General features: G+C 39.5%; 1 protein-coding gene across 1 annotated transcript in view; it reads left to right on the forward strand.

The window, feature by feature from the left end:
• The window catches only part of MIA3 (MIA SH3 domain ER export factor 3), a 28010-nt gene that overhangs the window by 13933 nt on the left and 1160 nt on the right, over window positions 1-12917 (forward strand). Inside the window, exons 7-28 of the mRNA XM_026055942.1 lie at window positions 43-364; window positions 1142-1273; window positions 2532-2553; window positions 4687-4775; window positions 4928-5005; window positions 5092-5202; window positions 5989-6060; window positions 6272-6376; window positions 7172-7294; window positions 7404-7527; window positions 8419-8474; window positions 8556-8646; window positions 8784-8922; window positions 10156-10257; window positions 10348-10408; window positions 10532-10567; window positions 10668-10735; window positions 11017-11114; window positions 11193-11324; window positions 11532-11600; window positions 11724-11800; window positions 12662-12818. Of these exons, the coding sequence (XP_025911727.1) occupies window positions 43-364; window positions 1142-1273; window positions 2532-2553; window positions 4687-4775; window positions 4928-5005; window positions 5092-5202; window positions 5989-6060; window positions 6272-6376; window positions 7172-7294; window positions 7404-7527; window positions 8419-8474; window positions 8556-8646; window positions 8784-8922; window positions 10156-10257; window positions 10348-10408; window positions 10532-10567; window positions 10668-10735; window positions 11017-11114; window positions 11193-11324; window positions 11532-11600; window positions 11724-11800; window positions 12662-12818 (2264 nt within the window). The remainder of the gene's footprint in view (window positions 1-42; window positions 365-1141; window positions 1274-2531; window positions 2554-4686; window positions 4776-4927; window positions 5006-5091; window positions 5203-5988; window positions 6061-6271; window positions 6377-7171; window positions 7295-7403; window positions 7528-8418; window positions 8475-8555; window positions 8647-8783; window positions 8923-10155; window positions 10258-10347; window positions 10409-10531; window positions 10568-10667; window positions 10736-11016; window positions 11115-11192; window positions 11325-11531; window positions 11601-11723; window positions 11801-12661; window positions 12819-12917) is intronic.

The raw sequence follows: 12917 nt of genomic DNA on the forward strand, positions 1-12917 counted from the left end.
GCCGCCGCGGTGCTGCAGGTGAGCGGGGGGGAAGGGCGGAAGGAGGGGGCGCGCGCCGGGTGGGGCCGCCCTTCCGCGTCGCCGGCCTTTGGGAGCCGTTAACGGGCGCGCGGGCGGCCGCGTCGAGCCGGGGGGGAGGGGCGCCCCCATTCGGGCCCAAGGCACCGAGTCACCCCCCCCACCCCCCGGGGACGCGGAGCCTGCAGGGCCGAGGCGGACGTTGCTCCGTGTCCCCGAGGGGGGTGACTTGGTGCCGTGGGTCATCCCCGCTCCCAGCCCTTTAGCAAGGAGCTGTTTTTTCCTCTCCCCTCTCCGATTTAGGGCAAATCCCGAGCGAGCGGAGGCGTCCGCCGTTGTAAACGTGGTGAGGAATTGCTGCGTGGCAGCTTGTCGCACCCTGACGCTTTGGGAGGGAGGGTGTTTGCGAAGATAAGAGCGCTTTCCTAGGTTTAACAGCCCTAGTTTGGCCCTTGAAGGCCCCAAATTTAATTTTTTTCGTGCCCGTGTGAATTTTGATCCGGGAGGAGGGAGTAGTTTCTGTGGTGCACATCATACGGTTTATTTTCAAGAGCCGTTTCCATATTGGCATTGTAAACTGTACCAGGTATTTGCACCTTTTTCAGCCAGTTGGTGCTTTACGGTCTTCAGAGAGAGACTTATGAGGGTAAAACTTGGGAAAAGATCTTAGCCATTTTCACTGGATTGTTTTCAACATCCAGATGTGAAGCTGTTTTTTCTATATTTTTCTATCCTTATAGTTTTATTTTGAAGTGAATCTCATAACTGCTAGTGTTTTCTAATGCAAAATGTGTGCATCTGCTTGTTTTGACATAACAGCCTGGTTTTTTGCCTGCAGATTGTTCCTGGCAGGTGTCTTTCAGATATTCGGACTTTTGAGTAGTAATGCAGGCACTAAACTGCTTTGCAGTATGCTTTGTTTTTGATTTTCAGTTTATAGAAAAGCTGCCCTATTTTTTTCATTCTCTTCACATGTTCTTTACTGCATTCTGAGACAGATCCAGGAAAGCTCTAGATGATTCTATGATTTTTATGAGAGCAAGAAAAGCATTTTTCAGACTGTGCGTTTTACCTGAGTATTAATGAAAACATATTCATAGTTGTCAATGTTGTTGGTTTTTAGTTGGTTGCTACCCTGCCTGAGGATATCCGTCCTGGGCCTGATTTCCATGGACTTCCATGGGAGCCTGTCATTATCACTGCCTTGGTGGGAGTTGCCACACTTGCTATAATCTTCTGGAGAACCTGCCTTTCAGTGAGTATACTTCATGCTTGCAAGCCTGCTGATATTTAACCCACTGAGTGCATTTTTTGTATGATTTAAACTATTTCAGCACTGCTGGTGTCAAAGCAGTATCTAGTCTTTTGCATTTTTACTTTTTCCATTTAGATCATTAAGAAGAACTTAATGCTGGGCTTAATAGCTGAAGCTATTTTCTTCAAGTTAAGAAAGCATTCCCTTTAGCTTTCATTTGAAGATTTCTTAGTAAACTGAGGCAGTTCCCAAAGCAAAATAGGAGAGTGTGGTGTAAACCTAGAAGGCTGAAGAAAAGGGTCGGTTTGTCTTTGGGATGAGATGCCTTCCATGGGCTTGAGCCTGTTGCTAACAATCTCCAAAACAAGCAGTTAATCCTCCCCCCTTCACGTTGTTCAGTTGCTTTTAACTGCAGATGCCACATCTGGAAACCTAAAAACCTGATTTTTATTCTGACTGCAAAGCCCCTTCCCTAATCTGTTTCACAGTTTGCACTTGTTCCCCTCTTCCCTACACAGATAACTTTCTGTTCAAGAAAAACACCACCTCTCAAATATATCAGTATATCTCCTTGGGAATGGATATATGAAAAACAAATAAGAYGGATTATTTTCAGTTGTCAAGTTCATTGATGATATGCGCTTGAAATCTATGGAATACTTTCTTTGCTTTATAAAAATATATTAAAACTAAATATTATCTGGAACAACATCGGTGTGTTTTTCATTACTCTAGCTTTGATATTTAATGAACTAGATCAGTTTCAAATGCAAAATACTGTTAATATATAACAGAAAAAAAGAATAGCTTCTGCATTTCTTCTTTAATGGTGTTTATTTTGAAATGAGCAACAGTGAAGCAAACATACCCTCCTTTAAATGGTGAACCAAAAGTGGGGTGCAGGTATCTTTTATGTTTGAAAGTCCATGATTGTTGCCTGATAAAAATGGTTTAATTTTCTTTATGGCAACTTGGATGTGGTCCGTTATTTGTATCCTTTTAGTGCCAGAGTAATCAGACCTTTACTCAGGCCCAAAGATAGGGCATTAACCTAGAAGCTTTTATTAGAAAACTGCTTAAGCTTGTTTGTGTAGTGTTATTCAACACTCTTGTTGGCAGTGATGGGTGTACAGAACTTTCCATATGCTTCTTTAGTCCATGTATGTTTAAGTGATGATGTTTTTTCCTTGTAGGAAAAATAAATAAAAGTTTTCAGTTATCACTTTACGGCTAATTACTTTTTTCTTTTTTTCTGTAGGTAAAGAGTAGAATGTATCAAGGTGAGTTTTGCTGTACTTTTCAGTGTACTCGATGCTTACGTTTATGCATATACAAATTTTGAAGATTTTCTGAGGACCAAGTGTTTATCTTCCCTCCTTTTCCAGGAGAATGTTAAGTGTAGGGTTAAGTGTAAGGCCTATAGATGATACTCTTCTGAAACTGAGGATGTGGAATGTGCTTGGCTGAGGAGAAATGATGCAGCCCACACCTGCAAATTAAAGATAAGGGCAAGGAAAAGCTCCACTCTATGAAACTTAAATGTGATCCTTTGGTTTGCTGCTAGGGTGGTAGTGGGGCAGAGTTTGTTTTGGTTTTCTGACTAATAGTGAATCTGCTTTTGCTTGTTCCTTCTTGCAAAAAGCAGCATCTAATACATCTTGCCTTTTCTGATGAGAGGAGCTTGATACTGGCTACTGTGTGGTTGCAAAGAGACCTCCTAAAAACATGAATACACATACTCTGTGGCTAGCACACAGCTTTTTACAAGAGCATTTCTCCAGCTTCAAATATATAAAATTAAAGTGTACTGAATAGAAAGGGATAAGAATTCAAAGTAGGACCATTGCGGAAATTCAGAAGTGAATGCAAAACAAAAATATGGAAGAATTGTCTTCTCATGAACTCTCTGCCTGTTTCCTCTTCACAAACTGCGCTTCTTATCTGTCATTCCCCTCTAGTTTTGGTGTAGTTATACTGCAGTTTCTTATTATATGATTAATGCAGAAYTGATGAGCTGAAAAAAATCCATTTTAGGTCTGCAAGAAGATTTCTGTGCTGTAAAATAAATATTATTGAGGAGGAAGTACTAGTATTGGTGGTATAGAAACTGCTTAGCAGCCATTCTTAAAGAGAAGTGAGGAACATGTCTAATCCACTTTTTATTTCAAAATATTGTTTTGTATGTTAGAGTATAGAAACTACTAAAGCTAAGAGCAAATAAATATTCTTCAAGCATGATAAAGTTCATTTTGTTATTAAAATCTCTATCTGAAATGAAATATTAACAGTGATAAAATGCATTAAAATATAGACTTCATTTGGAACTCCACTGGCAAAATCTGTTATCCACTCTTCATCACAGTAGTAAAGTCAGGAGACCAAGTTAATGCAGGGATTCATGCCTCATTTAAACTGCTGAGAATGATCTTGTATCTCTCAGCAGTCGTTTGTTGCCTCTCCTCTCAGCAGAGCAGGAAGGGATGGGGATCCTGTACTCCAAAAGCCCTGATGTGGGAGAGGAAGGAGGAGTAGCAGTTGCCATTACAACCTGTAGGATGTGATTGGAACAACCAGTGCTTCCTGTTGTTTGAGCTGCAGGATTTGCTGTGAGGCAAATGAGGCTTGGGATGGTCAAATATGGGGGCACTTTAGGACTTGAAAAAGAATGCCAATTGGATGCTTCTTCTAAATTAATTTGCAATAAAGTAATTTAAGTATGTTAAAGTAATGTAATGTTAAGTATGCTAAGCATTGAATCCTAAAGATTGGTCAGCAAGCTGTTTAGATTGAGAAACACACGTATGCCTCAGAAAACTGCTGCTTGATCGCAGCCCTTTGTGAAATCCAGAAATAGTGTCTGTTAGAAAAGCATGCAGCTCTTTGAGGCTTACTCATGCCATCTGCTAGCTGACAGTGTCTTTCTGTTCACAGTAGATCTTTCAAAGCTTTTGTCCTATTCTTTGCTGACCAAAGTTTCAGTTTCAGTACAGCAGAAAGAACTGGTTGTTAGGGAAGGTGTTTGCATCTCCTTGAGTCTCAGAGCAGCAGTCTGAGGGTGCGCTGACATCCTCACTGGCAGTTCTTCCCTTGAACATATATCATCTAGGTATAGCAAGCACCTCAGTCTGCTCTAGTGTGCATTCTGTGACTGGCTTCTATGAAGCAAATGCAAGAGCTGTATGCTTTGTGTCAGTGTTTGGTGCTTAACTGTCTGAAGTTGTTTTGAGTCCTAACTTTACATGAAAGCTCAAGATGCTTAGACTTCTGCAGAAGGGGCTGACTGCCAAGGAACTGAYGGTATCCTGATTTGTGCTTTAGTCCCTACTTGAAAATGTTCCCTAAAGTGGTAGTAATGATAGCTCTGAATTTTTTCCAGGAAGTACAATTACTGCAAACTTTATTTTTCTTCCTAGTGACTGAAAAGCAACTTGCAGAAAAGATTAAAAACCTTCTACAAGAAAAAACAGAAATCCTAGAAAAGATGTCAGAGTACGATAAGAAGGTATCATTCTGTGTTCTTGTCATGCTTCATAACTTTCTATTTTTGGTTTAATGACACAGTCAATACAACAGCTAATATCTTTTAATTTTCTGTTCTTACTGAATATTATGTTGACGGTTTCCTCAGCTCTGTTTGACTGTTTCTGTACTTAGATAAAGGAAGCAAAGGAATCAGTGAAAGTGGCCCAAAAACAAAAAAATGTGTTCTCAGATGAAGCTGCAGAGCTTAAGGTAACATGCAGTTCATTCTTGTTGTACTGAAAGTAAAGACATTAATAAAAACTTGCTTTAGTCGGTCATGTGTCCTTTATTTTTAGGATACTGTCAAAGGGCTGGAAGAAACAAATCGTCTGCTGGATGACAAAGTAAAAAACCTGCACACAATGCTTGAAACAGAGAGAAAACAGAATGAGAAGAAACAGAGCAAGGTAAGAGCAATCACACTAATGGCTTATGTTGTCCTTAACTTATGTGCCTTAAAGGTGGTCACTCTCTGATGGGTGAACAGATAGAGGTAGAGCAAACAAGATGAACCACTTCAGAAGGAGAACTGAAATGAATTGCCCCCTTGAACTTGGGATGAACTGAAATTTATATTGATTCTGTAAGATGTTGATGAATCTCTGCAGTTATGTGCCTTCGCATGCAAACAGATGTACTCCAGTCTTGGGCTGGTCTAGTGCTTCCTACCAAAGTCAGGAAGTTCCTTAAAAATATGGGCTGAGGCTTTGAGGTTGGTATAAGAAATTTCCTTTTGCTGAGGAGAAGCACCTAGTTCTTCAGTAGGAGTGACACTCTGAGCTGCCCCTTGTTCTTGTTGTCTGTAGGTCTTCTAGTCTTCCCCCCCCCTTTTTGTTCTAATAATGGTAAGTTCCAGCAAGTACTTTGGTGTTGTTTTTGATCAAAGGTTATTGCTAATGACAGCAGCACGTGGTACTTTCGTTCTAGACCGTGCAGATGAACACGGAACTTTCCCAGCCACAGACAGGCAGAGTCACAGGGGGAAGCTGATTCTAACCTCCAGTTTGTTTTTATGTTCTGCATGGCTGTTAAGGCAGCGCTGTGGTGCTACTAGTCCAGTGGTTGTTCTAATTAGGGATTGGTTGGTGCTTTGAATTTCTTCTTATGCTTCCAAAATATACAGATAAAATAATTACATGCTAAGGCATGTACCAGGCTAATGCAAAGTCACTGCTCATCTTTTTCTTATATAGATCTCTGAAACCCAGAAGTCCTTGGAGAAACTTCAAGAAGTTATCAGTGTGCATTCTGTAGAGCTTTCGGAGGTAAAGCATTACCTACATCTTCTCAACATTCATAGGTACAATATTTTGTACAGGGAAAACTCATGTCTAAGATCTAATAGCAGATGCTAGCTTGCCAGGTTCCAGGTTGTTTGTGCGTGTATATCTTTATATGTTACCAAGCAATATGTAGTTCTTATTCCATTCAGTTTAAATTTCTCTTTTTTTTTGTTCATTTTTGTTTAATACATAGGTGCAGATAGCCCTTAATGAAGCTAAACTAAGCGAAGAAAAGGTGAAATCTGAGCTTCATCATGTGCAGGAAGAGAATGCTAGGCTGAAAAAGAGCAAGGAGCAAGTAAGTTATTTCCAGGCCAGGCAACTTTGTTTCTCCTTTGAATGAAATGTCTGGACATTTTTCCTAGTCTTCTTGAGTATAACTTCAGTCTGATTCTTTCTCCTCTGTTTCTTAACACGTCAGGATTTTGTATTTCATAGTATTATGATGAAACTTAAACCACTTGTTTTAACAGGTTTTTTTGTGCAAATGAGCCATGTGTTTCCATTATGATGGCTTTGCCAGTTCCAGTGATTCAGTTTTTATCAGTAACTTCATAGAAAGTCTATAYTGACGTGATGGTCCCTGTGATCAGGAGATTCCGTTTGGGGACAAGACTGAAGGAAGTCACACTAAAGAATTGCCAAGAAGCAKTTCTGAAGCTAAGACAGATAGGCAGGCCCTTTAGCCTTGAAATGTTATGACTGTCCTTCTACAGATTAATTGCAAATATCTATGTTCTCTTTCTCTGTATATGAAGTAATAGTCATTTTAAGGAACCTGGTTTAGTTGTCACTGGATTGCAGTTAATTCCTATTATTTTTGAAGCATGTGAGCAGTTTGGTTCTAATGTTGGAATATTGAATGAAAAAACATCAAATTTGTAGAAGTGCCTAGTAATATAAATTGCAGAAAGATTTCCAACATCCAGTTCTACTAGTAGACTAGTGATGAATGGGATAATTGTGAATCTTACCCTTTTTCTGTGATCTTCGGTGATCAGTTATCACCAGAGCTAGTAGTAAAAGACTTTAATTACATCTATCCTGTACTAAGAATAAAAAAACAAAAACCTTGCCTTGATTCTTCATACAGCTACTAAAAGAAGCTGAAGGTTGGAGTGAGAGACATACTGAGCTCAGTGAGCAAATTAAATTGTATCAGAAGTCTCAGAAAGACATAGAAGAAGCACTCGCCTACAAGGAAAATGAAATTGAAGTAAGTTCTCTTCAACAAGCTTTGAATATTACACACTGTAAAATAGTGTGGAATACTTTATAGAATGCAGAGCAATACTCCTTGAGTGATCCTTTGATTTCTTCATTAGGTTTTAACTAACTGCATTATGCAGCTGAAGCAGCTTGACATAGCTCCTGCCTCTGAGGCTAAGAAGGATGGTGAAGGGCATGAATGGAGTACAGAAGACGATCTGGCCAATGGAGAGTTACCAGGTACAATAATCCTGCCTGTTGGCTATTAAACACATACGGTAGATACAACATGAACATACCACCTTTATTATATGCTTTATCATGGGGAACAGGGAGAATCCATGCTTGTAGCTGCTTATGAGTTAAGAGACTGAAGGGTTTAATCCTCAAACAACACAAAATGCTTCCTAACTCCAAGGGAAAAAATGGTTAAGAGGATTATAATTGCTTTTAGAATAGTGTTTGGGTGTATTGTAAGTGTAATGAAAGCTATAAAGATGAAGGGCCTAAAGATTAGCAGTTAAGACCATTGCAAAATCTGAGAATCTCAGCTTTGCTGTTATGCTAGGTTTATTTTTTGTACAAGTATTATGGGTACCTCAGCATATATAACTACTTTAGATAATCACATTTTTTAAGTGTGAGAGACTGAAATAGAAGTTTTCAAAACTATTTAGGAAGTATAGAATCCTTGCTGTTATTCATATTTGCTATATCTCTGGTTTTGAAGACCTGTTTTTCTTTCTTTTTTTCTTCATCTTTCTCTCTTAACCTTACATCATCTATGGGCTGGAAATTCCCAGTTCTTGATTTTCAGATACTATTTCCAATAGCAGATACTGCATTCGCATTAATATTAGTGTAGTGGCTAGAAGGAGTGACAAAAAACCTTCTGAATGCCTTTTGGAATAAATGTTCTAGTTCTCTTGTGCTGGTCACTGAATTGCGATATCAGATAATTACTACTGTGTTTGTTTTCCCCCTTCTCCCCCTCCCCCTTTGTTTCAACATGTAAAGAAACTTATCCCAGTTTAAAAAGTGGAGTATGTTGTTMTTAACATCTTTTGATTCCAGGGAATTGGGGTTAAGAAATGGGGGGAAAAATATACATATATTTTTTTTTTTTCTTAGATAATGAGAGTGAGAAGATGAAGACTCAGATAAAGCAAATGATGGATGTCTCGAGGGTATGCTGCACAAGATATCTAATAAATACAGCCCCATTACTGCTGTACATATGATGATAAACTTCTTGCTCCTGTTTTCAGGTAAAAACTATGTTATCCATAGCTGAAGAAGACAGAGATCTTCTGCAATCCAAATTGAGTGATGAAGTAACAGCAAGACATGAGCTAGAAGGTAGCCGTAGCAAAAGAATTGTTTGCTGTAAAAATTCTGTCTGTGGCTTAAAAAGAAACCTTAGAACACTTAAGTTGCATAATGGTTCTCATAGCAACTCCCTTTGACTTCCTCACCTATCCTTGTTTCTCCAACAGAGCAAATAAAAAAATTAGAACATGACTCCTGTTCACTGCAGTCAGCCAAAGCTCGGCTGGAAAATGAATGCAAAACATTACAGCAGAAAGTGGAGATTCTCAGTGAACTTTACCAGCAGAAAGAGATGGCGCTCCAGAAGTAAGTCTTTCATTATTTTTCTACAAGAGAGCATATTGTATGACATGCACTGTTCAAGTGATCTTTGCTCAGTAGGCTCAAATGACTTCAAGTTGTATTGAATGAATGGTGATGGCTACTGCTTCAGTATGGTTGAAGCCCAAATTTTTTATTTTTTATTTTATTTTATTTTTTGCCATTCCACAGATTCTCAAAAACTCAATTTTTTTCACACACAATATTGTTTCTAGTGTAAAAACTTTTTTGGAGGGAAACAGGTGAAACTTCAGACTTTTGTCCAGGTAGCTTGGTCTGCAAACTCTGTGGTTGGTGTGTCATCTTGTTCAGAAATGACAAGGAGAAGATGGTGACTATTGATTGTTTCAGTTATTCTGAGCCTCAGTTCAATGAATCTATCTTTCATAATGTAGGAACTTAGTATTTTAGCCTTGTGTGCTTTTTGCATTTTCAAAGGGCTAAATTAAGATTGGGTTCCTGGCAATAGCTGAAATGAATTAATTACCAGGAGTGAAGAACTAGCTGTGTATTTCTCAGTTGTGTTCACTCCTCATTTATTTTTACTCACTTGTTGAAATGTCTGTAATACTATCTCAATTTTGTGGGGAAAATTTGAGATATGACTCAGATATTTTCATCTAAAAAATTCTTCAGGAAAATTGAAATTCTGGTAGAGAAGCAGTTGAAAGTTCTAGGGCTCAAGTGTGTGTTGGGCTGAAGCACAAGGTTGGAACGAATTTAAGGTATTGAGGCTCAAAAGTGAAACTGACTGATCTCGTTACTCAGCATTCTGATGTAGTAAACATGTAATAGGGAGGTAAAGGATAACCCACCTTTCATGAAAAGCTTCCTCTTGACCTCTGTAGCTGAAGGATTTATATTCCTTCAAAAACTTTTAGGAAGTTGCATTGCCCATTGCTGCCTCTTGATTTGAATGAAGGACTTCCCACAAATTTCTTGGGGAAAATTGTTTCCACATGTAGCTAAGGAAATGGCTTATGTTGAATTGGTTATTAGCCATAATTGACATACTAGTTTAATGGTTCCATTCTTATGGGATAGCTATTGTAAGACATGAACACATTATTGGCCTCTTTTAAATACTACTAGAAAAATGTCAAAAATGCAAGTATTGATGAACCATAAGGTTAAAAAGGCTGTGTGTCTATACATACATATACGTGTGTGTGTGTATGTATACACACGCATACATAAACATTTTTTTCCACTATATAGAAAACTCACCCAGGAAGAGTATGAGCGCCAGGAGAAGGAGCAGAAATTGTCTGCTGCAGATGAAAAAGCAGTGCTGGCCATTGAGGAAGTGAAAGTTTACAAGTAACTTCAGTTTCTTAAGATTGTTGTTTTCCTTTATTTCAGCTGTTGAAGAAAATTCATTTAAGCCCCTTCCCCTCTTTTTTTTGACAGGCAAAGGATTCAAGATATGGAAGAAGAATTGCAAAAAACAGAGCGATCTTACAAAAATCAGGTAAACTTCCTGCTTGCTTGTTACTGTGTCACAATTTACTTCATCATTCTAATGCTCTGTAGTGAGTTGTTGGCAGTATTAGTTTTTGGAAAAAATAAGCTAAAACACTTATTTTCTTCTCAGATTGCTGCTCATGAGAAAAAGGCACATGACAATTGGGTAAGAATGTTCTTCCTTTTCAGACTGTATAAAGCAAACACTTTGCATTTAGCTTCAGGTTGGTGCAGTTAATGCAGTTGACAATATTTTCCCCTAATAGCTTATTGCTCGCTCTGCTGAGAGGGCCTTGGCTGAAGAAAAAAGAGAAGCAGCCAACTTGAGGCAAAAGTAAGTACAGGACAGATCATTTGTACTGCTTTTTGAACATGCTCTGTGTGACTTAGGAGAAAAGAAGCTCAAACTATGCAAGTGCTTGTTAGCCTGGAATGTGCAGTGCACATCTGAGTTACTAATTTTAAACTAGTTAAACTGTTTTGATGGTGTAAATACACATTCTTGGTGAAAAACTCTAATGTTTCACAATGCAGCTTGCTTATGATAGTGTTACATCATAATAAATAACTCGTATGTATTACTTGAATAAAAAAAATCTTTTTTTTAAAAAATAGATTAATAGAAGTGAACCAAAAAATTGTCATGCTTCAAAGACCATTAATTGTCAAGCCAACTCCAGGCAGACCTGATCGCCAGGTCCCTCCACGAAGAGGTAAATGCTGCTGTTTCTCCCAAAACTTTGGTCTCTGAGTCAGTTTAGAGAAGTAAATCAAATGTTTCTTTCATGTAGGGCCCTTAAGCCGAGATGGCTCTTTTGGCCCATCGCCTGTGAGTGGAGGAAATCCTTCTCCCACACAGATGATTGAAGTTTCTGGTCGTCCCCTTTCTGCTCCTCGAAGGGAAGGCTCAAGAGGTGAATTTGGTAAGTGGTGAAGCTTCCTTTCTGTCACAAGTATCTCTCATGCTAAAATCCCAAGAATGCTAAGTTTTGGTCTGATTCTGGGGGTAGTGTAAGTATTGACACCTGCTTTATAATAAACCTGTTGGGTTTTTTGTTTATTTTGTTTTTTAATAGAAATAGCTCAGGCATGTGTTGATTAGGCTCTGTGGGGTTCTTGTTTCCCTTAAGGTACAGTGGTAGATGGCCCCTCTGCTCCACGAAGGCCACCAGAGCTATCTGGAAGGATGTCTGTTCCTGGTAAGTTATGTGGCATGCAGCCAACTGCAACTCACTCAGCTATTCTTTCATTTCAGAAATTGAAAAACCATCTTCCTTTTGCCCAAAGCAGGATAAGGCATGCAATTGCGGCTCTCTTTACAGATCTGGGGCCTGCAGTAGCATCCCTGATCAGTACTGCACCAAGAACCTCCTCCCCTTCTGCAGCAATGGATGGAGTGGTAAGCTGGAAAAAAAAAACCTTCAGGAAGCATTTMTAATATGTGATTTACTGTACTCCCTGCTTCTTCTTTAACTGTATCATGTTCTGTCTTGTCTATATCATGTCACTATCCTTATTTGCTGTCCGTTCCCCCCCTTCCCCAAAAAAAGCAGCCCTCTCCCAAAGAGTCTGAAGCCCCTTGTGTAACTACTGATTCATCTTCATCTTTTGAACCAGCTACAGTGAGTATTCAGAGACTGAATATGGTGTTACTCTGCTTTGGTGGAGAGGAATAACAGGCTTGGTGTTCTGAACTTCTAAATAACAAAATGCTCTGCAAAACTAACCAAGGGCTTATACCTCTGTCTCAAAAGGTCTCTTTAATGATGAACAGTTGCTGTTTCATTTTCATGGAATTGAGAAAATGAGGTCTTTCTTGTTAAGGACTGCAGACAAACACTTCACTTTGGAGTGACTACAACAATAATCCTGAGAAGCTGTCTTACCTGTGGTATTTAAGCACTATTCCATATGTAAAATAAGGAGCCAGGCCCTTTACCTTTGGAGGGTTGCTGGCTGTTTTAGGAGCTCTGAGGCCCAAAGGGGTGGTCAAGGACACTTTGAAAGGGATGGAAGTGCTCTTTAGCTAAAACTGTCCTCCCAGAAGGTACACTAAGTATTCACTCCTAGGTAGAGCAAGCAATGTTCTGTGCAAAGGGGCAATGAAGGTGCAGTGAATCTTGCTATTTTCCAATTGGTTAATATATATATTTTTCTTCTGTCTCTTCGCATTTGGGTGAGTGATCGTGGTGTTCAGCAGTGTCAATATTTCTCTGATGCAGTGAGTCACACATTGAAGTATTAACCTAATCTTGCACAGGCTAATATTAGTCCGAAAGGCCCACCTTCTTTCCCTGGGACACCTATCATGACCTCTCCAGTGATGGGACCTCCACTTCCACCACCTGTTCGATATGGACCTCCACCAGCTCCTCTCCGTGGGCACTTTGGGCCTCGACCTCTTCCTGGGCCCCTAGGTATAGTTCCACTGCTTTGTCCTGAAACTGATCTCCCCCTGTGCTTCCCAGAAGCCTACTGCAGAACTGAGAATCTGCCATCTCTTAGCACACAGCTTC

This window comes from Apteryx rowi, unplaced genomic scaffold, assembly GCF_003343035.1.
Source record: "Apteryx rowi isolate R43461 unplaced genomic scaffold, aptRow1 scaffold_128, whole genome shotgun sequence".
NCBI classification, from domain to species: Eukaryota; Metazoa; Chordata; class Aves; order Apterygiformes; family Apterygidae; genus Apteryx; species Apteryx rowi.